This window comes from Phascolarctos cinereus, unplaced genomic scaffold (assembly GCF_003287225.1).
Source record: "Phascolarctos cinereus isolate Bilbo 61053 unplaced genomic scaffold, phaCin_HiC Scaffold_3;HRSCAF=262, whole genome shotgun sequence".
Lineage (NCBI taxonomy): Eukaryota > Metazoa > Chordata > Mammalia > Diprotodontia > Phascolarctidae > Phascolarctos > Phascolarctos cinereus.
This window is the reverse complement of record NW_027555736.1, coordinates 147,823,758-147,850,993: the sequence shown is the minus strand read 5'-3', so window position 1 is coordinate 147,850,993 and position 27,236 is coordinate 147,823,758. Positions and strand designations below refer to the sequence as shown.

Genomic DNA, 27,236 nt, shown 5'->3' with positions numbered 1-27,236 from the left:
CCTCCCTCTCCACCCCTACCCCTCCAGGGTTCAGCTCACGAAGTTCAATTTACTCTTCTGAATGCTCTGAATCATCAAATCAATACCACCAATGCAAATGGAAAAATGGCAACTGGAAATGGCAATCTATTGCCCTATGGCTCCACCCACAGTCCCTCTAGATGCTTAGATTAAAGCTCCCTTCTGTGTCTACCATATCCCTAGGTGTGTTGTATCCCAAGTAGAATGTAACCTTTATAATGGCAGGAATGGTCTCACTTTTGTGTGAATATACAAAGCACCTAATATGCTTGGCACATATTAAGTGCTTAATAAATGCCTATGGACTTGGTTGATTGACCTAAAGTTCTTTTTCTAAGTTTTCTAAGTTTTTTCATATGCCCAGACTCATCCATGCTTGGGATAGATGACAGAAAACAAAACTTAAATGATGTGGTTACATAGTTGTAATGCTTTTATTGTCGTTACATGACACACTGAAGCTTTCCTCTCTCCGGAAGTTCCCATCCCTTCTCCTCCCCCAACTCTTTTCCCATTTAAAAAAATACAATAAAGCCAAGAAATATCAGAAAAGGCCATAAAGGAAACGGAAGTATCCAGGCTCCCTGGGCCCATCACTTCGTCATTCTGATAGCAAAAGATTCAGGTTCAGTAATTTCATAGGGCTGAAACGGACACATTCAGCAGCCCAAATGGCTGACTTCTGGCTGTAGGCTGTGTCCCGGGGATCCAGGTCCCTGCAGGTTAGTCAGTGAGACAGCAAAGAAGGCAACAGGGAATTCTGATGAATTCCCTCTGAGTTGGAAGGTGCACACGCTCACCCAGGCTCTTCTGGTGCTTGGAAACAACGCTATGTAGTGAACATAATGACAATACGATAGGTTGCAGGTTTCTTTTTCTAAAAACCAGCAGCAGGATTTCCCTTCTGCGGCTGCTTTCTAGGATATCCCTGTTCACTGAGGCCCCTGCTGGGTCCGTCTCTCCTCCAGCATCCTGCACACCCACATGGAGACCACTTCAGCATTCCCATCGTTGTACTGCATGATAAATGGATGGCCCTAAAGATGGGAACAGAAGCAGATTTATTAGCAATAATAATCATCCTCAGAAAACCTCATGAAAGTTCCATTTTAACACTGTGTAAGTAGGGGCCCAAGCTCTGGTCCGGTCCAGCCAAGGTGTAGAAGTCCTGTGATGTCTAGCATGTCCTGTGATGGATGACCTTATAACCGCCACTGTAAAGAAAGTGCTTTGCAAACCTTAAACACAGGGGAGAACTGGTTTTATAGTTAGAGAAACTGAGTTTTTTGTTGTCTGAAAAATAGACTAGTTTTCAGAGAGGCTCATCTTCAGGAAGCTGGCTGCCTGGTGATGGGTTCTGTAGCCATATGAATCCATGAAACAGTGCTGCTAATAATCAGTGAACTGGGTTACAAATGTCTGGGTAGAAGGAGCACCCACAGCCATGAAGTCAGCTAACAAAAATCTAAGGTGGGATTTGAGCCCAGATCTCCTGATTCCAAGTCTACTGGCTCTCAGAACCATCTTGCTTAATGTTCATTTCATTTGGTCCTTGGTAAATACTGTCTTGTCCTGTTAGTTATCTTTAGATATGTGTATCTATTCTGTTTCCCCCAGCAGACTGTAAGCTCCCTGAGGGCAGGGATTGTATCTAATACTTCTTTAACCCCCACAGTGATTCCTATGCCCACTGAACGGCATATAGCAGGACTGAATAAATACATTAAAATATTTATTGAGATTCTGTTTTTAGATCACCTTTATTTTCTAATATACTCCCTCTGCCTCAATGAGTCATCTTTTAGAAAAAAAAAAAGAAAGAAAAAATGCAGTTCAGCAAAACTAACCAAGACATCAAATGAATTGGTCAGTATATGCAAAATCACAACCACAGTCCCCCACTTCTACAGAGGAAGGAGAGAGGTTGTTTCTTCTCCAAGGCCAAGGTGACTCAATGCATATTTAATGACTAGAACCCAAGTCTCCTGAATTCTAGTCCAATGCCCTGCCAAGAGACCCAAATGTCATCTGGTCACACACTTCATGTCAGTTCCTTCAGCCCTCCCGTCTTCCACTAAAATCTTCCTAAAAATAAATCAGAATCTGGTTAGCTCACTTTCTTTGGAAGTGTTTCTGGAACAAATGCAAACACATTATGGGAAAGACCATATTGATGTGTTTGTTTCCATTTCTTCTGAGTAGTTACCAGAGCTTGTGAATGAAAATTTCTGCTGTTTCCTCCTGCTACTGTACAACTCACTCTCAAGCTGTACAGTCTGATTTAAGAGTGATGGGCACATTTCCAGGCTTAGTCTTCCATCTGTTTTTATCCTCTGTCTCTCTCCATGTATAACCTATTTATACATGCACATAAAACAGACACACAGGCTTGCTATCTTTAGCTATCTCCCCCTCCCACCCATAGGCAAGATGTACACTCTCAGTCTCCAAGCCCCTCAGGATTTCCTAAGGAGTCTTATGGAAAACAGGGAGAGCAGTCAGCAGAGCCTCATTTAAAAATCAAGTGACAGAGAAAGCAGAAAAAGGTTTTCCTGCCCCACTCCCTTCAACCCCAAGCCTAGTATCTCTTTAAGGACAGCTACTGTCATTGTTAACTGGGCTTAGGATATGTGGCATTTTTCTCCACCAAATTTCCTAGAGTTGGGTGAGGTAAGCGTCAACTGGGGAGGGCAGGCAGAGAATGTCTTACTCAAAGGAGGGGAGAATGGACTGTGTTCCTGGGGCCAACCGAGAAGACTGGTAGAGGGCAGACATAACTGGTTAGTTTTTCAATTTCCTTTTTCCCTCTCTCCACTAACAACTGTCCCTCTGCTCCCTCTCCAACCCTCCCTCCTTCCTCCTCAGTCTCCACTCCCAGTCCCAACCCTTTCCAACCTTCTTCCACCCCTGCCCCAACTCTCCTTTCTCTTCTCCCCTGATCCCCTTTTCCTTAGCCTCTTCCCTGCACCCTCTACTTCTTTCCTGCCCCGGTTTTTTGGCCTCCTCCCCCATATCTACCCCCTCCCTTTCTGGCAGAAGAAAGAAATGAGGGAGACTTATGGGTCTGTTTACGCTGGCCTGAACCAGGTGTCAGCCTTGCCAGGGTCCCAAACTGCTCTTTCAATACACCTCAGCCTTGACCAGCAGGCCCCCAGGGGACAGTCAGACCAATTACAGCAGATTGCAAGGCGCTTCAGTGAGATGAGATCATCACAACCATTTTCAATTGTGCCTAAAATGGATCTGAACCCAGGGTTCCAAAGGTGAAAGGCTATGGCATCTTTCCAGCATGTCACCCCGCCGTCCAAAACCCTAATGACTAAGAGTGGGGGATGGGTGGGAGGGAGGAATCAGAGAGAGGGAGGCAAGCGATTTGCCTGATAAATGAGAACAGAGCTCCAGGCTTGGGGGAAAAGCAAGGTATAAGGAATAGTCTGGATAGTGATTAGTGAATGGACAAGAATGAATCCCAGGAGACATAGGCTTACAGACAACTTGCAGACACACAGGTGAATGGAGATTTAAAACAACAATCTGGGAATCCTACCAATGACTTCAAGGTCAAAGCCTGCCTAAGGCAAGGGAGAGCCGGGGTGTTAGTGCTAACTACAAGGCTGGAAGAAGGTGTGAATTTCTGGGTGTTTGCTATGAACTAAGGTTTGGCCCCTAGGTGGAGATTCAAGTAGAATTATACTTATCTAAATTCATTCATTCAAAGAAAATAAGTGTTAAATGGAAGTAATTCCCTATTAACAATGCCTTGCGTTTTTATAAAGGCACAGCACATGTCCGCTCCTCTGTATTTCCACTGACAACAGACCTCATTATCATTAGCCTGGACAATTGGAGGACCCTGCTAACAGGTCTTCCCATGTCCTCTATCGTCTTTCATTACTCTTACCAGGTAATTTTCTCATACATAGATCTGAGCATATTACTCTTTACTCCTAACCCTTCACTTGTCAGTTAGTGGACAAGCATTTATTAAGTACTTACTATGTACTTCCTATTGCCTGGCAAAATCAAGACTTTTCCCTTGAAGATTTGTGCCCAGCGCTCAAAGCCCCTCATGATCTGTTACCACCCTCCCTTTTCCACCTTTACCTCAGTTTTACTCTGAGGTGGCTCCATGTCAAGCTGTTCACCCTCTTCCCCAGGAATGTGGCATGCTACGATGTTGGTTCCTATGCCTGGAATGCCCTTCCTCCTCCTCTTCATCTGTTGAAATCCTTTAATGCTGAACTCAAATAAACATTTCATCAGTCTTTCACTAATCCCCTAGGTAGTGATGAATTCCAGTCCTGATCTATATAGAGCCCTTTGATCTGCAACTAATATGCTTACTGTGTAATGTTACATAGTATGGTTAACTTTACGTTCTATCTCACTAAGATGGTGAACTTCATGAAGGCAAAGACTGTCTTATCTAAATTTTGTATCTCACTTGGTGCTAAGCACAATTTGCTGCAAACAGCAATTATTTAATAAATGTTGGAGGAATTAATGAGTTTAAATGACTTATTCAAGGTCACAGTCAAGTGATAATCCTAGGGTTCTGATTACAGTTTTCATTCATTCATGTTTAGCGGGACTTCCTGTTTAATTTTGTATTTTCATTGCCATCTTTTGTTCATATCACCTTCATTTCCAAATAGGTCCCTATGTAGAAGCGATTCCTTATAACATGTAATTCAGGGGGAAAAAAAAAACTTCAGCAAAACTAGCCAGCATCTCAAATGAATGTGATAGCAGCCTGGCCTCTGCATTTCCTTTCTTTTTCAGTTAAACACTCGGTCATTCTTTTTAAGTGGTTGCTGTTGTTTTTTTTATTCATTCCTATTTATACTGTTGCAGTCATTCTGGACACTGTTTTCCTGGTCCTGCTGACTTTACTCTGCATCAGTTCACATAAGTCTTCCCATGCCTCCTCTGAATTCTTCACTTTCTTTTTTGCTATGACATAGTAATATTACATTATGTCTACATACCACAATTTGTCTAGCCATTCTTAGAATCGAGAATGTTTCCAATTCTTTGCTGCCACAAAAGGGCCATGTAGGGAAGTAGGTGCCATTTACTCATGTAAAATATATCTATCAAGGGTTTTAAGTACAGCTGAGATTCTTCTTGAATCTTAAGAAAAGGAAGAGTTAGAGTAATACTTGGGGCATATCTAGCTCAACAATCCGGTTTCTAAGGACAGGTTAGAAGGGCACACTTTCTAATGTAGAAGAGGGTCTAGAATATGTGGTTGCAAAACTGGAGGATCAAAATCAAGGCATCATTTGTATTCACATACTCTGTGATCCTACCACACAGAAGTATACACTGCTCCTGGACTCCCCCACACCTACCTTCTTTCCAAGGCAGTGCATTGGTTGTTTCCTATGAGAAGAATGCCCTTTCCCCCAATTTCCTTCCAAATCCCTCCCATCCTAGTCTCTGCTTGCTGAAATCCTATCATCTCTGAAGGTTCAGTTCCAATGCCACCTCCTCTATGAAGTCTTCTCTGATCTCAATCAGACGTTATCACTCATAGCACTATGGACCTGTCCTTTACCCTTACATAACTTATGTTGTGGTATTTGCTAGACTGTAAGCACTGTGTTTGATTCTATTTATCTGACTCTTCCCTATATGACCTGAGCTTCACAAATACAACATGGTATAGCAGAAAGAGCAGACTTAAGAGTCAGAAAGAAACCTGGGCTTAAATCTGCGATCCACTACCTACCAGCCGTGTGACCTTGGCCAAGGGCCTTAGTTCTTTCATATGTAAAACAAGGAGGTTGGCCTAAATAACCTCTCTGGTCCTTTCTAGCTCTATGGGTCAAGTACTAAAGGTTGGTGAAATTTCGGTGAGTTTTATCCAGTCTTCTGGATATTGTCTCCTTTTACTTATTTTGACCACCCTCTTTCTACTTTCTGAAATCTTCTCCTGGGGGCAAGAAAATTCTTCCGGAAATATGTGAAGGTAAGTTTCCTTTTCAAGTTGCTAGGAAAGGAGTGACCTCTTGCCTTTTGAAGTGAACAGTGGGAAGCTGCTTGCCTGAGCCAGTATGTCAAGCCTTCGCTTTCTCCTCCCCCATGGAAAGCCTGGGGTAATAGCGCTATCCAAAAATACTGGATGACTTTGGTTTCCATATGCTCCATCTCTGTAATCATCTGTTCAGGAACAATTGGACCAGAACTGCAGGAGAGGGAGGGCTGAGACATCCCTTTACTTTGCTGAAAAGGAACAGCAGGGGCCCTCTTTGCCACCTGAGTCCAGGTACTAGGAGGCGAGGAGGAAAGGCACTCCTGCTCTGCTTCACGTTGTTCCTCTTCCCCCTTCCTTCCCCAGCTCTGCCTGGGCACCTCCTTGTTGTTGCTTTAAGCATTTCAGCCCTGGGCTCCTCTTAAGTCAACAAGTCAAAATTGTGGGTCTCAGGTGGGGTAGGGCAAATGCAGAAGAAAAACTGCCAGTGGGCCTCACCTTACCCAATCAATCTGTGTCTAAAGAGTGATAGGTAGGAAGGAAAGGAGAAAATTAGCATTTATTAAGTGCCTACCATGTGCCAGGCACTGTGCTAAGTGTTTGACAAATATCTCAGTTGGTCCTCACAACAACCTTGGGAGGTAGGTACTGTCATGATCTCCATTTTACAGCTGAGGAAACTGAGACAGGTAGAGGTCAAATGACTTGCCTGGGGTAGCCCAGCTGGGTTTGATTCAGTTCTTTCTGACTCCAAGATTGTCTCTATCCAAGACACTGCTTAGCTGTGCTTATAGAAATTGGGTCCCTTTTTTAATGAACTTAGAAAGAGTTAATGAAAGAAACTGCAGTAAATTCTTAGATAAAGTGAAGGATCCCTTTAGAACGCAAATCATCATCCCTTAACTGGGCAGCAAGTATTCCTTGAGTGTTCATTAGTACCTACCCAGTGTTAGTCAGCAAGAATACTAAGTATAATAATTAGGAAGGTGGGGTCCAGCTAGAGCTAGAGCCCGGAAGGCCCTTAGAGGTCATCTACTCCAACCCCCTCATTTGACAGATGAGGAAGCAGAGGCCCAGAGAGATTAAGCGGGGGGAAGGAAAGGGAAATGAGCATTTATAAAGCACTTATTATGGGCCAGGCACTGTGCTGTCACGTGCTTTATGAATGTATCTCATTTGATCCTCACAACCCTTTGAAGTAGTTGCTGTTGCCAAACACATTTTACAGATGAGGAAACTGAGGCAAATAAAAGTTAAGTATCTTGCCCAGGATCACACAACTAAGTAAGTGGCTGAGGCTGGATTTGAGCTCAGGTCTTCCTACCTACAGGTCCAGTCTTCTGTGCACTACAGCTGCCTCAGGTTAAATGACTTCCCCAAGGTCACACAGGTAGTGTCAGGGATGGGATTTGAATTGAGACACCCCCCCCCCAAATCCAACTCTTTGTCCTTGGGGCTTGGTGGAAAGCGCATTAGACTTCCAGTCAGCAGACCTGGGCTCAAATCCCTCTTCAGACAATTAGAGACTGTGGGCAAGTCATTTCTCCTTGCTACCGCTGCTACAGTGTATGTATTCAGTATCATTTCTGCGGCTAGACTGAGGAAGAGCTAAAGGACAAGAATGGGGTGATCTGTTTCTGTGTGTCTTGTACACGGCTGCTGGCTGTGTGAGTCACGTTCCTCACGAAGTCTCGAGTGTTTTACCTCTGTTTGTTAGATGCTGCCCAAGGTTCATTCTCTAGTCTCCCTTCCATTGCAGCCGAGGGGCATAGTGGACTCGGACTCAGGATGATCTGAGTTTCAGTCCTTCTTCAGCCATTCACTCAGCTGTGGAACCCTGGTCAAGTCACAGGGTCCCCAAACCTCAGTTTCTCCATCTGTAAAACAAGGGCATGGGCCCTGATGGCCTGCAAGGTCCCTTCTTTCCAGTTCCACATCTTTAATCAGTCTTCTGACTCATTCCAGATACGTAAAATGGAAGGCAAGATGTAAGGCTACAGAAATCCTCATTAACTACATATAATAAAATAGTGACTTGTTCCCAGGCAAACTGGGGATAGGGAATTAGGGATAGGAAGCAATAAAAGATAGGGGTAGCTAGCCCCTCCCCTACTGAATTAATTTATCACCTTCAGGGGTTGCCTGTTTCCAAAGTATTATCTTAATGAAGTGGCTTCCCATATCTATTTGGACTAAGCAATCCTCTGAAGAGAACTAATTAACAGTAGTTGAAATGCCTGGTCATTTCAGTGATTTGTATGGGGCTGGAGGGGCCCCCTTATCCTTTCAGGTCTCCTTTTATGTGTAGTTTCCCCCCACCAGACTGTAAGCTTCCTGAGGTCAGGGATTGTTTTTCTTTTTTATTAATTGTATTGACATTGCTCAGCACAGTGCCTGGAACATAGTAGGCACTTAATAAATGTTTATTGGATTAGAATTAAGTTATGTATTGATTTTGTGCTAATACAAAGCCTCTCAGAGGCCCCCAGTTGCCTTCTAGAATAAAACATAAACTCCTCAGTCTGGCTTTTAAAACCCCAGCCGGGGTGGGGAGCTTGCAGCCTCAAGGCCACATGTGGCCCTCTAGGTCCTCAAGTGTGGCCCTGTGACTGAATCCAAACTTCACAGAACAAAAAGGATTTGTTCTGTAAAACTTGGACTCAGTCAAAAGGCCGTAACTGAATACCTGGAAGGCCAAGTGTGGCCTCGAGGCCGCAGGCTCCCCACCCCGCTCTAGACAGCACAGCTCAAACTTGCCTCTCCATTTATTTATTCCTCCATTTCACATTATTCCCCTCCTCCGACTCTGCAGTCCAGTCAACCTGGACTGCTAGCTGCTCCTTGAACTGGACACTCCATCTCTGGCCACTGTTTACTCCCATAAGCTGTTCCCCGTGCCTGGCATGTACTTCCTCTTTCTCTTGCCTTTTCCAATCTTGACCTTCCCCCCACCCACACTTCCAAGCTCAGTTCAGGTGTCTCCTCCTTCTAGAACTTGTATTTTATTATCTGTGTGTATGTGGTTCAAATCTGGCCTCAGACACATACCAGTTGTGTGACCGTAGGCAAGTCACTTAACTCTGTTTGCCTCAGTTTCCTCATCTGGAAAATGAGCCAGAGAATAAATGGCAAACCACTCCAGTATCTTTGCCAAGAAGACGCCAAATGGAGTCATGAAGAGTCAGACATGACTGCAATGATTGAACAACTAAAGCAGCAATGTCTGTTGAACTTAATACAAGTAAAGGGTTAAGTATACTGAGTAAAAGTAGTAGGGAAGACACCTGCTCTGCCCTTACTGAGAGTGAATCAATAGCCAGGTAAAAAGAGATTGCCCTGAGAATGTCTAATAGAAGCACACCAACTTCTTATTCAAACTTTTCTCCCTTAAAGGCTCTTTTGGGTTACCTTTGTCACAGCACCCAAAGACAGGGGCATTTCTGTGGCTGTGAGCCCAATGAACAAAACAGAAGAGACTGGAACTATATGACTTGGTGAACTCTCCAAAAGAGACACAAGAATTCACAAACATTAGCTAGCACCGTGTAGTAGAAAGAGTGCCAGATTTTAAGTACATATTATAGTTCCGCTGCTATACCTGTGGCCTTGGGAAAGTCACTTAATCACTCTGGACCTCAGTTTCCTCATCTGTAAAATAAAGGATGTTAGACTAGATGATTGCTAAGCTCCCTTCCAAATAGAAAAACCAAAACCAAAACCTATGAATCTATGACCTCATTATCACCACCGTCATCATCTCCATTACAGAATTATTGTTTAAGGATACACACACACACACACACACACACACACACACACACACACACACACACACACACACATGCCCCTTTCTAAGAGCTTAAATCACTGTGGTTGTTTTTTTTTTCCAGTTCTCCTCACTATAACATAAAGAATCAGGGTAAATAGATGTTACTTTCAGAATTGCTTAGATAGAGAACCTGAGTTCCCATGAAGATCTGAACAAAGGTGCTGGGGACCTGGTCCTACTATCAAGAGAAAAATCAGAGTTGGTATAATTTCTGTTTTGAGGGCTAGCACAGTACTCTGCATGAAATTGCCACTCAATAAATATTTGCTGAGTGGATGAATGGGTCAGGAAGGTACAGGAACCCAATTAAGGGAAATGAGAAAAATGGAGAATTCACAAAAAAGTCATTAAGCCACCTTGGACCATTCTGCAGGTACCTGGTCCCCTGATGCCCTAGATCAACCCTAAGGGATGCCAGGATTCAAGGACACTGAGTCAGGTGAGTCCTATTATGGCAAGAAACCAGATGGAGAGAAGCAAAGCACCTGCATTTTCAATCTGTGAGGGATGTCTGCAAGGCCACTTCTGGAGCTATCCAGAAAGAGAAACGGGGTGAGATGCTCCCCTCGGTAGCACTTACTTCCCCATGTTCTCAGACCCTATTCCGAGCCTGGATGAACGCTTTATCTCTTTGGCAGAGGAATCAGGGTCTCTAAGAGCTAAAGTAACCCCAGCGAGCTCAGAGCAACAATGGGAACATTCATGTTGCTCTTAACCGTGAAGCTGGGATATTGATATTACACTTGTAAAAAGCAATTTTTAGCCTTTGTGAAAGGCACCGTCTGACTGCCCAGACACCAAGGTCCTTTATTCATCATACAGAGAGCGCATTAATAGCCACGTATGCAAAGGAGCAGCCAAGCAAGTGGCAAGATGAAGCTGCTGAATAATCATGCTAACCTCATCAACAGGCAGTGGGAGCCCACTCTCATTTCCTTTATTCTCACAGGGCTAATTCCAACAATTAAACCGGTGAGGGTTGAAGTATTATGGTCCACAAACTTCTCAACAGAAGATGGAGGCATAATAAAGGGAAAAGGACATGATTGCAAAAGGTAAGACAGGTCCAAAAGTGGGACACGGTGGTGGGGAGGAGGGGAGAAAGAAAGTCACCTGCAGCCTGACACGGACCAGATTTGGAAATAAATAAATTACCTGAGTGAGATGAAGGGAATTGATGGAAACTTAATAACTCGTGAAAAGGAAATCATCATTGGGGAAATGCAGTCCCTTCTTCACCTGGGCTTTAGTGTCCAGGTGCTTTCTGTTGATTCCTGCTTTACATACCTGTGTAGTCATGTCCCAATTCTTGCTCACTCATTTAACTGCGATGAAAACCATTACCGATGGATTGAATAGAGAGTACCATTACCAAGTCCTCAGTGGTGTTTATGTTCTTCTTGTCAGCCAGAGAGGTCAACTCACTTTCTCCATTTCTCCTTTTGCCCCCCAGGTCCCCCAAGATGTCTGTGAAAAAGCCTTTCAAGGTTGGATCTTCTGTTGCTATTTTCAGTCAAGACTCTAGACTCAGAGAAAATCCGAATTCAGAAACTGAGAAAAAAGGGGTTGTTCTGCTGGAGGTATCACCATCCAATTTTACAACTCTGGTGTTATCTTTGACTCCTTCCTCTCCCTCAATATCCAATAAATTGTCAAATCTTATTAATTGTCTCACCACAACACCTTTCTCATCTGTCTCTTGTCTCTTCACTGACATACCCCCTTCTACCCTATTCAGGCCCTCATCACTCCTCACCTAAACGACTGCAACAGCCTTCTTCCTTTTTGGTCTCTGTTTCCCTTGACAATCCATCCTCCACACTGATGCCAAATCAAAATTTCCAAGACAGAGATCTGACCATGTCACTTGCCTACTGAAAAAGCTTCAGTGGTGCCCCAATGCCTCGAGGATAAAGCAAAAAAAAAAAATAGTTTAGCTGACACTAACATCCTCTGCAATGACTGCCACTGAACTTTCTAGACTTATTCACATTGTACCTTTCTGTGAATTCGGCATCCCAGTCACAATGGCTTCCGAGCTGCTCCTGAACTCAAGAGGCCACCTGCGCACTGCCTATCTGTATGACTTGGCACAGTGCTGTTCCTCATGCCTGCAATGCACTCATCCCTCCCTGTTCCCCTCGAGTACAGTCTCTAGCTTCCTTCAAGGTGCAGCTCTTTGAGCCTCAGTGTCTTCACCTGTGAAAGGGGGACAATATTATTTGCATTACCTACCTACAGGGTTGTTTTAGGATAAAAAGCCATAATGTATGTGAAGCACTTTGCAAACTTTGATATCATTGTCAGTCATGGTGTTACATGTTGTATCCCTCCATGGAATGTAAGCTGTTCGGGAGCAGGGGCCATTTTGGTTTTTTGCCTTCACATTCCTTATGTCTAGTGCCTTATTTACAAAAGGCGTTTAATAAATTCTTGTTATGCTGCAAGTACCTTTGGGGACAGAGTCACTGTCCAATGGAGAGCACTATACTCCATGCCTGTCACCAGTGAAGAGCTGACCTCTGGTTATTTTCCCTTTCTTTACTTGGGTGAAAACCCTTAAATTAAGATTCCTGATTTGTATATGTGTGTGTGCTACATACAGAGGTGACTGTCCCTGCATGTTTATCTACAAAAGTTACCACACCTTTGCCTGACCCTCTCTGCCAAATTCTTTTTTTAAATTCAATTTTATTTTTTTAATGAACAAAAACTGATGTTCTCCTCCTCCCCCCAGAAAACAAAAAGAGAAAAAACCTTTGTAACAAATATGTAAAGTCAAGCCAAGCAAACTTCTGCGTTTCTCTCTGCCTAATTCTTATTCATCCTTCAATGCAGGTCCCATATGACATCTCGGGCCATTCTAACACTCCCTTGTCTGAGATTAGCTGTTGTACAATAAATTGCATATAACAGGAGCTTAATAAATGTTTACTGAATGCTCCCTACCATTCCTTTGACACATACAATGCCTCACATAATTATTTTTTCCTGTGCATGTCTTGTCTTCCAGGTTACATTGTAAATTCGTGGAGGAGAGGGATATCATCTTATGCTAGTCTTCTTTCTGCCTTATATAAATGAGATCCTTGAATAAATATTTATTCATTGATTGGGCTATATGTAGCCAAGAAACTATTCTGGCTCCATTCGGTTTGGACTGAGCAGTTCTTAAGTTGCTGTGCTTTCCTGACAGGCTGGATGATGGCTCTGTTATGTCTGGATCCCTGTAAGCAATGACCTTTCCCCTGGGGCTTTCAGTAGCACTTCATTTTTTTTATGTCTTTAATGTATGATAGTACTAAATTAATTGGAACAAAGTAAAATCACTAAATTTACTGACTCACATAATAAATCATAACTTTAAAGAACTTTCAACATGTAATACATCCTCTTTTTGTTGCAATCACTTGTTTCACCCTTTAGGCACCAAGTTCATAAGATTTTGATGTCAATCCAGTTTAGTCTGGCCAAAGTCAGAAGTGTCAGAAGTTCTGGGTCAGTCGAGCGTGGGTAGAAGCACATACAGTGTGTGACTATTACTATCACAAAACGAAACCATATTAAAATGATTACTTTTCCTAAGTAATTAGCACACCATTGTTCACCTGCTCCTTGATATACATATACTTGCTTTGCAGATTTTCACCTAAAAGGACAATTGCAAATTATACTTATTTTTCACTACAGGGAGTACTTCTTATCAGGAAAGACACGTTTTGCTTCTAGGAGGCATGAGGCATACAACTGGTTGGAGGAATACATATGGCAACAGGTGAGAGGAGCTGACACTGCTAAGGCATTAGGATTCAAGAAGAGCTATGGCTGGTTTGAAAGGTTCAAGGTCACAGGGGAAGCTGCTTCACTTGACACTGACCCCTCAAAGAATTACAGGTGATCCTCCAAAACTCATGTAAATTGCTCAAAAATTGAATAAATAAGTTTACAGTGTAGTGGAGGTTTCATTCATAAGTCAACCGGTTTCCACTGGTCCTTGGGTTATCCGCCTCTTACCCTCCATAGCTGACTGACTCACTCTAGTCATGACAATTCTCGAACCATCTTTCTTCTTTGATAAGGGCTATTAAACAGTTATTTAGGAATTTGTTATTTGAGCCTATTTGGGGTAAAGGGCAGGCAGGACTTTTGCTCCAGAAGCTTTCTATAGTTTTACTCATCAAAATTTATGGAAGTAGGATTTTGTTATGTGAATTTTCACCTTTTTGGAAGTTTTTAAGGAATGGATTTTCTTTATGTAGAGATGGATGGGTTTGTAATATAATATTAGGTATTATAATTATCTATTTGTATCTTATCCACTCTGCCTCTGGCTCCATGAGGGAAACAACTATGCCTTTTCTCAATTTTGCTTCTTTGATTTAATAAATACTTAATGAATGAACGGCAGAAACAGGCTCTACCTACAGGTTCACAGGGTACTAGTCCTTTATCACTCAATCAACAAGCGATTATAAAGAACTTACTCTGTGTCAGGCATTGTGCCTTTAAGCACTGGGGATACAGAGACCAAAGGCAAACACAGTAATCATAGTTTGAGATCACTTAGAGTGACATAGATGGGAAGAAGACTTAGCGGTTTTCTAGTCCAATCATTCCATTCTATAGATGAGTATGCAAGGCTAAGAGAAGTGCCAGGATCTGCCTAAAGGTATATGGGTAGGTAATGGTAGAGATGGGATAGAACTCACATGTTCTGAAACTTTTAGAATGCAAAGCTAACAAAGCATAAAAATAAAATTTTGAAATATACCTGGGACCAGTTTCCCCTTCTGGGCAGTATGTGCCTGGATCTGAAAATTAATGCAGGAGAGGTAATAATAGACTTTGTAGGGATGTTAACTGAGGGCTGGGGTGGGGGGTGTCAAAGAGTGGTGTGCCATTTTAGAGAAGTCAGATGAAACAAATATTCTTAAAAATCTGCCACAGCAGCAGAATCATCAGATGCAATAAAACATCAAGGACGTGGGGGGAGAAAGAAAAGCCACTGATTACAAAAATAAGGTAAGAGCATAAGCCTCATCTCAAGAACTCTTATATAGACCTTATAATTGGGTGTAATTTGATGTTGACTGCCCTTTCAAACTAGTTAGACTTACCAAGGATACTCCCAAGGGCACAGAGATTTCAAATGTAATGTTATCTATTCTAAGAACTTGCTTCCCTGGCCTCAGATTTCCCATGCTTCACCCCCCCCCCCCAGAATGGCACCCTTCAAGCCCTTCATTTTATTTTAAGGCCTTAGAAACGGTCTGCAGCTGTGACATGCCATTTCAATCAACCTTCCTGAGTTTATTCTTCACAATTGCTACAGAAATAGATGTTTCCCCCCAAATATTCAATTATTAGCAGTAAATTGCTTACCTCTAGCCATTCTAGACTGCACACAGCAAACTAAACAGGTCAAGAAGCTCTCAACCTTTCATCTGAGCAGATCTATGTGTTTCCACATACAATAATTGGTCAGAAAATGGCCCATTGAGAAAAGAGAATGTTTCCAGAGGTCCCCATGATTCATTCTAGAGCTCACGACTACAGCGTGTGGCCATAGGATCAGTGTTATCCAGTGCTGGGAGGGAGAAATGGGATAACTACAAAGGCCACATTAAGGTGGATAAACACACAAGTGGCTGACAGTGTGGGAGGTTTGTGAATTTGGAAGTTACACTTATCCGGATGGCAGAAACTCATTTCTGGACCATCTGTGGGTCCACAGTTTGCAGAAGGATCTACCTCTCCAACCCCTCTACATTGATGCCTTCAAATTTAATTCTAATTCTTTCTCTTGCTCTCTCCCATCCTCTTTCTCCCTCCTTTTCTCCCTCTTCCTCTGCCTCAAAAGATAAAAAACCCTAGAATTTTGATATATTGTCTCTTAGAGATTTTGTCAGTATATTTTAAGCCACTGTCTCTCACTTATTTATTTTTTCCATAGAACCCAACTGTGAATGCCCTGACTCTTGGAAGTAGCTGGCAACACAAGAGTGTAGCAAGGAAAGAGGCAGAGAGGTGCTGGTGACCAACAGCCCATGGACACTGAAAATCAGCCAGCCTCTCATCTTTGGCAGGCATTCTACAGATTGCTGGCCATAGCCTATAGCACCTTAAACTTCCCAAAGTAAGTACTTTCTATCCACTAACTTACGTAACCAAAGAAAGTAACCCAGTAAGCAAAAGCTACTGTTTCCCAAGGTCCACCTTATTACCAGCAGGCAGTAAAATAGTCATAATATTTCTCAAGATAGAAGCAAAACAATTCCCCCTCTTCTCCTCCCACTGGTAACCTTAATGGGGAGAAATTCTTAGGAGACTGACAGAATAGAAAGAACCTACAAATAAGACTCTGTCCAAGACTGAGGATCTTTCAAAGTGGGAACATCTGAAGACTTCCAACTTGGCCAGGTAGAAGAGCAATGAGAAAAGAACGACAAGATCACGCGCACAGTTTGGGTGAATGCCTTTCTTTCTGATCTGTTTTTAACTGTGACCTATTTGGCCCAAAGTAAAACTGAAAAATATCCTAGAGGTGATTCAAGTTTAAATAATGTAAATGAAAGTTTTTTTGTTTTTGTTTTTTAGGGGGTACGGAGAAAGAGCTGGAAAAGGAGTGTGGGCTAGGAGCATAAAGGTCAAAGTCACTCGACCTGAAATGCAGGTTGCTTACAGAAAGTCATTGGTGATTCCAGAGGTTTTCTACTATTACTGAGCCCTGTTTTCCCATTTACACCCATTTTAAAATTCTCTGTCTGTCTGTCTGTCTGTCTGTCTCTGTCTCTGTCTCTCTCTCTCACACACACACACACACACACACACACACACACAGACTCGGGTCATTTTGCATTCTGGCAACAATAAAAATCATCAACCACAGAACCTCCTTTTAGCCTTGAGCAATATTTTCTAAAACAAAACACAAACAACCTGCAGGACTTAAGTATTCTGTTATTGATTCACTGTGGTTTGCAAGGTAATGTTGAAGAAAATTAAATGTATGGAAGCTTGAAATGTGTTTTCTGTGGCAGTGAATGGTGTGACCTCTGTGAACTGAGGTAGGGTTGCTGGTCATGCTCATAAAAACTAGCTAAGGAAGGATATTTAATTTGTTCTGGTACAAATACCCTTGTTTACTTTCATTGGAGGATGCTAAAATAATAATATTATCATTTTAACTCTTGGGAAGGTTAGAACGATTTAATAATAAGCTAACTTACAGGAATGCCCATACTTCAGCTGTATGTGTAGAATTTCAATTCAATTCAATCCAATCCAATCCAGTCCATTCATGGCAGCAATCTTATGTTTTTATAAGGTATGCCTGCTGAGTGCAAGCTTTGGTAGGTCTGAACAAACCAAAAAGGTCTTGCCTTTTGGGTCTTTCCTAAAGGTCGAGTGATAAACTGAGAGATAAAGTGAGAAACTGGAGAGAACTACTGGCAGGTCGGTTGCATGTTGATGCATTTTTGGTCCTAGAAACTCTAGAAGACCTCAGATCCTCAAAGTTGGAAGGGCTCTAAGAAGCCATCTAGTCCAATCTGTACCGAACAAGAACTTACTCTAAAATATACACCAGTGACCATTCAGCCTTTACCTGAGGACCTCAAGTGAGGGGGGACCCTCTTCTTGCTGTAAAGAAGTTACTCTCTTGTGCAGACAGAGGAAGTTCTCACATCCATGAAATCACAGATCTTTGAAAAACTCAACTGACGTGTTTTTTAAACAACTACTACGTGCCCACCTCTAAATCTAACACTTGTATACCTTTTTCAGTACATGTTTTGATATCTGGTTGCCCAAATACACATATAACATACACATATACACACACATATACACACACATATATGTGTATATATACACACATATACATACATTATCTATCTATCTATCTATCTATCTATCTATCTATCTATCTATCTATCTATCTATCTATCTATTTCCTGGTTCAAGATGGGAGATGACTAAATTCTCCAAAAAACTGAAATCAGCACAAAATTTACTAAATAGCGTACTGCTTATTTAGTAAAACATGACTATGTGATCTAAATTAGTAATCCCTCACTATCCAAATCATAGCTGCAAATCCGGATGGAAGCAAAAAAGGCCCCTGAGAAGTGAAAATAGATGTCACTAAATCAATGTACTTCTGTAGTTCACTTGCTTCACTTATAAAGGAGATCCTCAGGGCCTGTTTACTCTTCATATACAATTTCACTATGACTGGTTACATCTGGTTTGCTAGGCCACCACAGATTAGGAACAGCACATCAGAAGGGTAAGGCATGGAAAACTGACAGAAGCAGGAATAGACAGTAGGAAGAAATGAAAGATGACATCTTGATCATGAGAGAGGAGACAGAAAAACTATAAAAAGCAGACATGAGAACTTAAAAAAGCACTGTACTCTGGGGTCATTTATTGTGGAAGCAAAGAATCCTATATTGTATACTAAAATATCCAAAAGTATTACTATATTATAACACGCTACAATGACTGAAATTTGACATAATAATCTTAAGTCATCTGGAAGGGCTAAATTTTGCTCAGCATATATATGCTGTTGAAAAAGTATATGTTTGCTAAAGGTTCCTATAAAAATGGCTAACATTCAAAAAAATTGGCACAGAAAGGATTAAGCTTCATTTATCTGGAAAATTCATTTATGTGGAAAGCTTCATTCCCTGATGCTGGATAAATGAGGTGCTACTCTAATGAGTTTTAAAATGTCAATAGTAAATTCAATAAGCTCTCAGCCCCACCATCAATACTTTTTGCCAGACTCCTTTCACACTGGGGTCACCACAGAGTATTGTGCAGTGTCACAAAGACGGACAAAGCCATCAGATCCCTTGAATTCACTGAAGACATATGGGGTCTTTTGAGCCCCAAGTTTACCCTGGCTTTCTCTCCAAGAGAGTTTGATTACTTCTAAGATTTATGGCCAAAAAGGGAGTAAAAAGGAATTATTTCACTGAGCAGATTTATAATCTCATCTTGTTTTTTAATAACATTAGAGATGCCATCCTATGACATAATCCTGGAGTGACTGAAGGGCAACTCAGAAACTCGGTGGGAAGTTTTATATTTTAGGGCACGGAACATTTTGACTTGCAAAGGTCAGGTAGGAAAGGACCAGGGAAATGAGCCGGAGAGATGGTCAGAGAGTGAGTGTCAGCCAGTCTAATTTTCTGTGTCAACTCTGAAAATTAGATAAACAATGACAAACCAGGCTTTTTAAATGAACTTGTCACTTCTGGTTTTCTTGATAAAGGGTAACATTTTTCAAGTCCCAGTGGCCCAAAAGACAGATTAACCCTTGAGAGGGTAAAGCCCATTAGAAGGTTACATAAATGTTTCAGGCACCCCATTTGAAAATAAAAGACTTAGTTGAAACCTATAACCCTTAAAAAGAAAGTTAATTATCCTTGAAATTTAAATATAATTTTCTCCTGACAATTAAGTGGGCTCTGCCCAGAACCAAGGGACCTGGCATTCTACAAGACTGTCACAGTATCTCTTCCCAAATCTTGTTTCCCTGAAACTTCCTCATTTCCCCCATTCCCTCAACCTTTCACTTTATTCTGAAAAAGTGAGTCTGAACCCTTCCTTGCCTGAGCAGTCCTCTCCAAGCGTGGACTCTCAGCTATCTGGTTCTTGCCTCACAATCACATGAAAGCAAAGACTCCTTTTCTTATCTCTGCCTAGCTCTGTTGTTAGGAGGAAGCGATGTATCTAGGGATTCACTACAGAATTATTCGGGGCATATAGACGCTTCTTTTGCTACTGTGAGATTACATTTCGGCCTTGACAGGTTCACTTTGATTCCCATTAATGACACCCATGGATGCATGCCTGGCAATTGGGCATCCATGCTGCCAATGGCTGTTCCTCAACATCTTTGTCAACTCAGCTCCACCCAACTCAGCAGACATTTATTAGACCCCTGCCTTATACAAAGTACTGGCAATACAGAACAAAAATTAAGTGCTTGCCCTCCAGGAACTTACATTCATCTGGAGGAAGGCAACATATACACATATAAATCAATATCAAGTACCCATACAATACGAACAATCTGGGGGATCACGAAGAGCTCATGAGGCAGAGATGAGGAGAAAGTGAATTCCAGGCACGAGGGACAGCCTGAGAGAAAGGCAGGAAGCTAGAAGATGAAACATCATAATCTTTGGAAGAGCTAGCTAAAAGGCCTATCTGATTGTTACAGAGTACATGAAATTAAGACTTGAAGTATGAGTGGTAGCCATATTGCAAGAATTATCAGCCATACCTGGACCCCTATGAAATGAAATAAGGATGAAGAAAAATGACAGACTCTATGCCATCAGTCAGTCAATAAGCACTTATTAAGTCCTTACCAAGTGCTAAGTGTGATGAATACTTAGGGGATGCAAAGTAAGACAAAACTACTCCCTGTCCTCAAGGAGCCTACATTCTTTGGGAGAGAAAACACAGTAGATAAATAGGTACATACAAGATACATACAAAATAGCTGGAAGGTAGTAAGCTTAGAAAGGAAGGCTCCAGGAGCTAGAGGGACCAGGCAAAGTCTCTTAAAGAAGGTGGCATTTGAGCTGAATCTTGAAGGAAATTAAGGATTCTAACCTAGGTAAGACAGTGGATAAAGTGGCAGGCCCAGAGTCAGGAAGACTCATCTGGCCTCAGACACTTACAATTGTGTAACCCTGGCAAGTCACTTAACCCTGTTTGCCTCAGTTTCTTCATCTGTCAAATGAGCTGGAGAAGGAAATGCAAACCACTCTAGTAACTTTGCCTAGAAAACCCTAAATGGGGTCATGAAGAGTTGGACACAACTGAACGACAACAAAAATAAGCTGAGGTGAGCAGGACGAATGTTCTAAGCAAGGTGGACAGTCAGAGTAAATGAAGAGAGGGGAGATGGAGTGCCCTGTGCAAGGAGGCAGAGACATAAGGCACAGGATGAAAGCTCTCTCTAGTTCTCAAATGTAAGCCTTGTCGACTCTTTCATAGATACGAGGGCCTCAAGAATTAGAGCAAAGGAGCCTGCCTTGAGGGCTTAAATAAAAAGACATTACTTGAAGAAGGGGAAGTGAACATAAAAGGAAAAAAAAGAAGGGCAAATTTTGCAGATCAGTCTTTCTCAATGTTGGTACAAAAGATCTGGTTGAATATATCATTAGCTGCGACCAGCCAAACGTACATCAGGATAGAAATGCAGATAAAGTACAACGGACAGAATATTCAATTCAGGAAAGGAAGAAATAATCAACTCTTTCTGCTGGTTTTTGCTAGTTTCATAAAAGTAAATTATGTTACTTGGTTAAAAAAAAATTTAAACATTGAGGAGTTTGCATTTTATCCTAGAGGCAATAGGGAGCCATTGAAGATTTTTGAGTAATGACATGGCCAGGTTTGTACTTAGGAATATCCATCTGGCAGCCATGTGGAAAATATATTGAACAGGGTAAAAAATGGATGCAGGGAGACCAATTAGGAAGGTATTCCAATAGCGCAGGGAAGTATTCTTGAAAGGATATCCTACAGTGACCCAAGTCACCAATGTGCTTATTTGGAGATAAAGGAGACTGTTAACTAGGTTAATGGCTACTTAATGCCCAGGACAGCTTTTCTCAAAAATTACCCAGGCCCTCACTATCTTCTTCTTCTTTTCTTTCTCTCTCTCTCTCTCTTTTTTTTTTTTAATTAATTTCATGATTCAAAATTATACTATTGAGGGCAACAAACTGAAAATATAACCTCACCAAATAGGGAAAATATATTTCATAAGAGATGACACCATGAAGTAGGAGAGGTTTGAGGTTGGTGTTGCCTTTCCACTGGTGCCTAGTCGTCTTCATGCTGTCCAAAGTACCTCACTTAGGTCTAACATTACTCTCAGTATCCCATTTCCCAAAATTGCCTCTGTGTCAGGAAGGAAGAAATGTGATTAATACACACTGAAGGTGGGCAGGGCCTGTCTAGTGCTATACTACGCAGGCAGCCACTCAGTCTGTCTGCGTATATGTCTGGATCTGCATATTCTTAGATGTTGTTTTTGAATTTGTATTCTATATGGGTTTCCATTGCCATGTGCCCTGTTAAGAAAGACATATCAAAGGGAGTAAGGAAGCTGGAATTGGCTAGCACAGAATTAGGAATCTACCCACCATTCCTTAAGGACCCTTATCAGCTGTCAAATTGCTTTTCCCCTGGGTCTGTGCCACAGAGGCTCAATTTACTTTCTTTTAGAAATGAGAATGAGGAAAGCCTCACCTGGAATCACAATTCAGTGTAACTAAAAATACAAAATAGAAAAAAAAAAAGGAATCCCAACTGTTGCACTCACAGACTACTGACAAGATAGCAGTGCCCTCAGACAGCATTTCAAATACAGTTTATTAGTGTGTGATATGAAAAGGGTATTTTTATTGCATGATATAATGCAATGGGACCTTGGGCGCTCTGTGGAAAGACCTCACACTCAGAAGTGTAATGAACCCATAGTCCCAAAAACATTATACTGTACATTAACCTATCATTAATGGCACATTAGGGCTAGGGGCATTGCACGCTTGCTGGGCAGGGCTCCATCAGGACAGTATCGAGAAAACCACACAGTCTTCCCAGGCTTAAAACAAATAGAGAAAATAAATATTCCTGATGTCTACAAGCAGCTTTAAAGGAAGTTCAATCCCTGCTTTGCGTTGCAATTTCTGCATCTGTCCTCTGAAAAGAGGAAGAGAAGAAAACCAACAAAACAAAGAGGGAGAAAAGAAAGCCAAGGCTCCGGTTGTCAGGTGTGTCTCCACTGGCATTTCAATACTTTAAGGTTATGGGCAGAAAGCACCTTTGAGAGAGCCAAGGCCTCTGAAGGAATCACTAGTCTGTCTTCTGTTTTTTTATAGAATTAGGGCTTGTTCGGCCTAGCATGGGCCTCAGCGATCATCAGTCAAGTCTTTTCATTTTAGACATAAAGAAAATGATGCCCATAGATGGGAGGCGTGGTGTATGAGCCCGAGCCCTGGAATGAGACACTATGGTTTCAAATCCTTAGGGTTTGTTACCTGTGTGACCTTGGGCCAGTAATTTGAATTCTCTGGATTTGCTCCTCATTTATAAATTGAGGGGGCTGGTTAGTCTGAGGTCTCTTCCAGCACTAAATTCTGTGATTCTGTGACTCTAAGTGACTCAGATAAGGTCGTGTGGCTATTGACGGGCAGAACTGGGACCAGAACCTAAGTCACCTGACAATATTAAGAAGATGAGTTTCAATTCGGACCTGGTTGATATGGAAGGTGAAAGTGAGGACACAGGAATATGATTTTTTAGAATCTTATTCCCTTACCTCTCTGTCTTATATAGCACCCATCATAGGTGACATTGGAATGCACAGGCCTACCCTTTCATCCCCATCTATTTCTTCTAGATGTGTTCAGTGTGCCAGGAATGAAGGCTCGCCATACCATATTCCCACTGCTTTGTTTATTGATGATCATCCTTATGTGTGTTCCCCCTTCTTCTCGCTGAAGCCAAGAAGGACTGAGGAAACCTGGCCCGACACCTCGTTTGCAGATGCTGCTCTCCTCCTGAGTGTCACAGAGCGGGTATCTAATGACTGACCCTAGGTTTCTTGGCTCATCTGACATCTCTCACATTTGCAGAGCACTGTCTATCTTACCCAGCACCTTCCTATACATTATGCCTCTAAGTTACACAGGCCCCGTGGGATACAGAAGCCAGAGATGATGATTCCTCTCATTCAGGTCTTCAAGCTGAGGTTGAATGACCACTTCTTGTAGGATGCTGGAGGAGGGATTCCTATCAGGTGGCTATTGAACTAAATGACTCCTGAAACTCTAATTCTTAGGTTTTGTGATACCATTAGACAGGTGAGAGAACTGAGGGTCAGAGACATCAAGTGTTATGCTCAGGGACATGTAGCTAGCCAGATAATTAGTAAAAAAGCTGGTAGCTGAACACAGATCTAGTCTGATGGTCATCCTACTCCACCATATTGCCTCTGTCACAGTTAACACTTGGTAGTTTACGTCCATTCTTGGATGTGGAAACCTCAGTGTTCCTGCTTGAATTCTGTAGTACTAAGAGACAGTACCTCCACTAAAGTATTACTCTTGTTCAACAATCAACAAGCATTGCCTTCATGATCTATGCCCCAGGTACTATGTTAAGCACTGGGCATACCCATGTAGGCAAAGAGTCTAGACTGCCCATGTTCTCAAGGAGCTTACATTCTAGAGATAACACAAAAGGAAGCCAAAAAGGAAGTGGGGAAGACATGGAGGTACTTGGAATGGGCCATAAATAAAGTTCAGGGCACAGTTGGAGGGGAATGGGAGGTGGCTGGCGTGGATGACCGCCTTAAACGGAGGTTCTGGGAGGAGCCATCCAACCAGTGGAAGACACCTTATCATGACATGGAGGTGATGCTAGATCCTCAAAGGCTATACTAGTGGAACAAAAGCTTCAGGAGGTCCTACTGAGCTGGAAGAGCTTCAGAGAGAGGCTTGGCAGGCCTGGCGTCTAACCATTAACCTTGCTAAGTTTGGAGAGGCTCAACACCAGATGGCTGACCCTAGGTGGTAACTTTTTTTTGGCCATAGCAAGACTATCTTTTGGCCATGAAGACTATCTATTAAGGTATGAAGGGATTATGAAGACTATTTATTAAGGTATGAAGGGATTATAATCTGTATTAGTGGAGGGACTACTCACATCAATGAAATAACATACCTTTTTATCAATCCAACAGTATTTATTAATTGCCTACTACATGCAAGGTATTGTGCTAGGAGCTGTGGATATATTTACAAAGAAACAACTCCTACCCACATCATTAAATAATAATAATAGCCAGTAGGTCTGCAAAGTGCTTTACAAATATTATCTCACTTGATCCTCATAATAGCCTTGGAAGATAGGTGCTGTTATTATCCCCATTTTACAGATGAGGAAACCAAGGCAGACAAAGGCAAAAGTGACTTGCCCCAGAGTCATACAAGTGTCAGATGCTGGGTTTGAACCCAGGTTGTCCTGAGACAGCATGGTGAAGTGGATAGAGAATTATCCTTGGAACCTGAGAGATCAGGATACAAGTCTCGCCTTTCATACATACTGGCCATGACCCTAGTTAAATTGCTTAACCAGCCTCTTAGTGCCCTAGATCAGAAATTTTAAACACTTGGTCCAAGAGCTGCATGAGGCCCACAATACTCACAAGTGTGGCCCAAACTAGAATAAAATGTAAATGTGAAATATTTAACAGAATAAATAAAAAAGATGAAACATAGATTAACATTATATTTTGAAATGGTCAATTTGTGGCCTGCAGAAATCCTAATATAAGAATTAGTGCCTACCCTCCCCCTTGCCCCCTGCCCCATTCCTGTTTCTATTTGAGTGTGATACCCCTGCTTTGGGCAACTCTCTCCAAGTATAAGTTACAGAACAGAGGTCAATTTGAGTTTCCTGATTTGGGAGTTCCCTACAATGATGCAATCATGGGTCCAGTCCTTAACTCCTGGACTTTACCAGGCCTTTCTTTCCTCAAACTAACTGTGTGAGGTAAGTAATGGAAGTATTCTTACCCCAAAATAAGACACAGATAGATGGCATAATCTGCCTGGGTGTACCCAGTATACCTAGAGGCTTCAGAGTCAGTGCTTGTCCTATTCCTCTGAGGCTTGGACGACTATCCTACAGGAAAATGGGCTCACTTGACTCTCTTGCCTGATTCGCCAGCACCGTCCAGACCCTGGACATTGTGCTCATTGCTCTTTCACTTCCTTCACCTGTACTTACCTCCCCTTTCTGCTCCACCAAGCTAAATCCTACCCATGTTTCAAGGCTTGGCTCAAATTCCATCTCTGCCATCAATCCTTCTCTCTCTAACCCTAACCCATATTGATTTCCCCTCTCTTTGGGTTTCTACAGCAGTTAGAGCTAAAAAAATTCATTTCCCAATCTCACTCGTGATGAGATGCGTCATCTCTTAGCCTTTAATATCTCATGTGGACAAGTCTTATCTCTTCAACTAAGTGCCTGGTTTGAATTCCAGTTCTATCACTTATGTATGAGGAATCTGACTCTGGATAAATCATTTAACCTCTTCAGGCTACAGTTTCCTCAGCTGTAAATTAAAGGGGTTGGTTAGATGACCTCCAAGGACCTGTCTGGGTCTAAATCTATCATCTTTGTGATCCTTGAACGCAGGAGTTATCACAAGACCATAGACTTAGAGCTGGAATGGACCTCAGACATCATCTAGACTAACCCTATTTTACAGATGAGAGAAACTGAGGCCCAGCAAGGTTAAGTGACTTGGTCAAGGCCACAGAGGTGCTAACAGTGCTGGGATTAAATACACATCCTTTAACTCCAAATCTTGTGGTCTTTTCGTACTCTGTGATGACCTTCTATTTTGTCTTAGATTGTAACGAATAATGAATAAATGGATACAGAGCTGGACTTGGAAGTCCTTGAATCCTGCCTCAGACACTTATTAACTGTATGACCTTGAGCAAGTCATTTAATCCCTATGAGCCTCAGTTTCCTCATCTGTGAAACTGGGGTAGTAGCACCTACCTCCCAGGGCTATTGTGAGGATAAAATGAGAGAATATTTGTAAAGTGCTTTGTAAACATTAAAGTGCTATATAAATGCTATCATCATCATCATCATTATCATTCTAACAATATTATAAAATAACCACAGGGATGTTTTAAGTATCAAATCAAAGAACAAATGTAATGCATTTTGCAATCTTAAGGTTCTACTGAGTGTCAGTGATCATTCTCATTGCATTGCTGGTTGCTGCTGATTGTCCTCCATCTTCAAAGAGGACCGATGGCGTCACGGGTGGAGGTCTTGGCTTGTGCGTGGATTAGACTGAATCGAGGCAGTGCTGCACAATGTCATCAACCACACACTCCCTCATCATTATTGCATTATTGTTTTCAGTTCAAAGATGCTTCTTTCCATCCAAAACCTGATGTCACCTAATTCCATCTTCCTTTGTCAGAAGCCTAAAAAGACTATCTATGAGGATATGTATTTTGGAGGAAAAAGGCCAGAAGATACTGGCCAGTGGCATTTGACTCTGGGATAAAATGCAAACTCCTTCACAACCGAAAGCCTTCATAATTTGGTTCCAACCTGTCCATTCATCACTTCCTTTCGTGTTCTCTACATTCCCTGCCAGAGTGGTCTATCTGAAGTTCCCCTAACGTGTCAGTCCATCTCCTCCTTATGGGCCTTGGCACAAGCTCTCTCCCATGCTAGGAACGCTCCCCCTATTCATCTGTATCTCTTGGGATTCCTAGCCTCCTTCAAGGCTCAACGAAAGGGCCACTTCCTAATCCCCTGGCTGTTAGTGCT

The 27,236-nt window shown here is 42.1% G+C and overlaps 1 protein-coding gene across 7 annotated transcripts in view; it reads right to left on the bottom strand.

Moving 5' to 3' along the window:
* Positions 1-431: 431 nt before the first annotated feature.
* The window catches only part of MAP2K5 (mitogen-activated protein kinase kinase 5), a 282,818-nt gene continuing 256,013 nt past the window's right edge, over positions 432-27,236 (bottom strand). For 6 of the 7 annotated variants that reach the window (XM_020982672.2, XM_078151218.1, XM_078151220.1 and 3 more), the window contains one exon: positions 432-1,058. In XM_020982672.2, the coding sequence (XP_020838331.1) occupies positions 954-1,058 (105 nt within the window). In that variant the 3' untranslated portion in view covers positions 432-953. Of the gene's footprint in view, positions 1,059-14,598; positions 14,639-27,236 lie in introns of all 7 variants that reach the window. The other variant, XM_078151216.1, reaches the window with a different exon arrangement.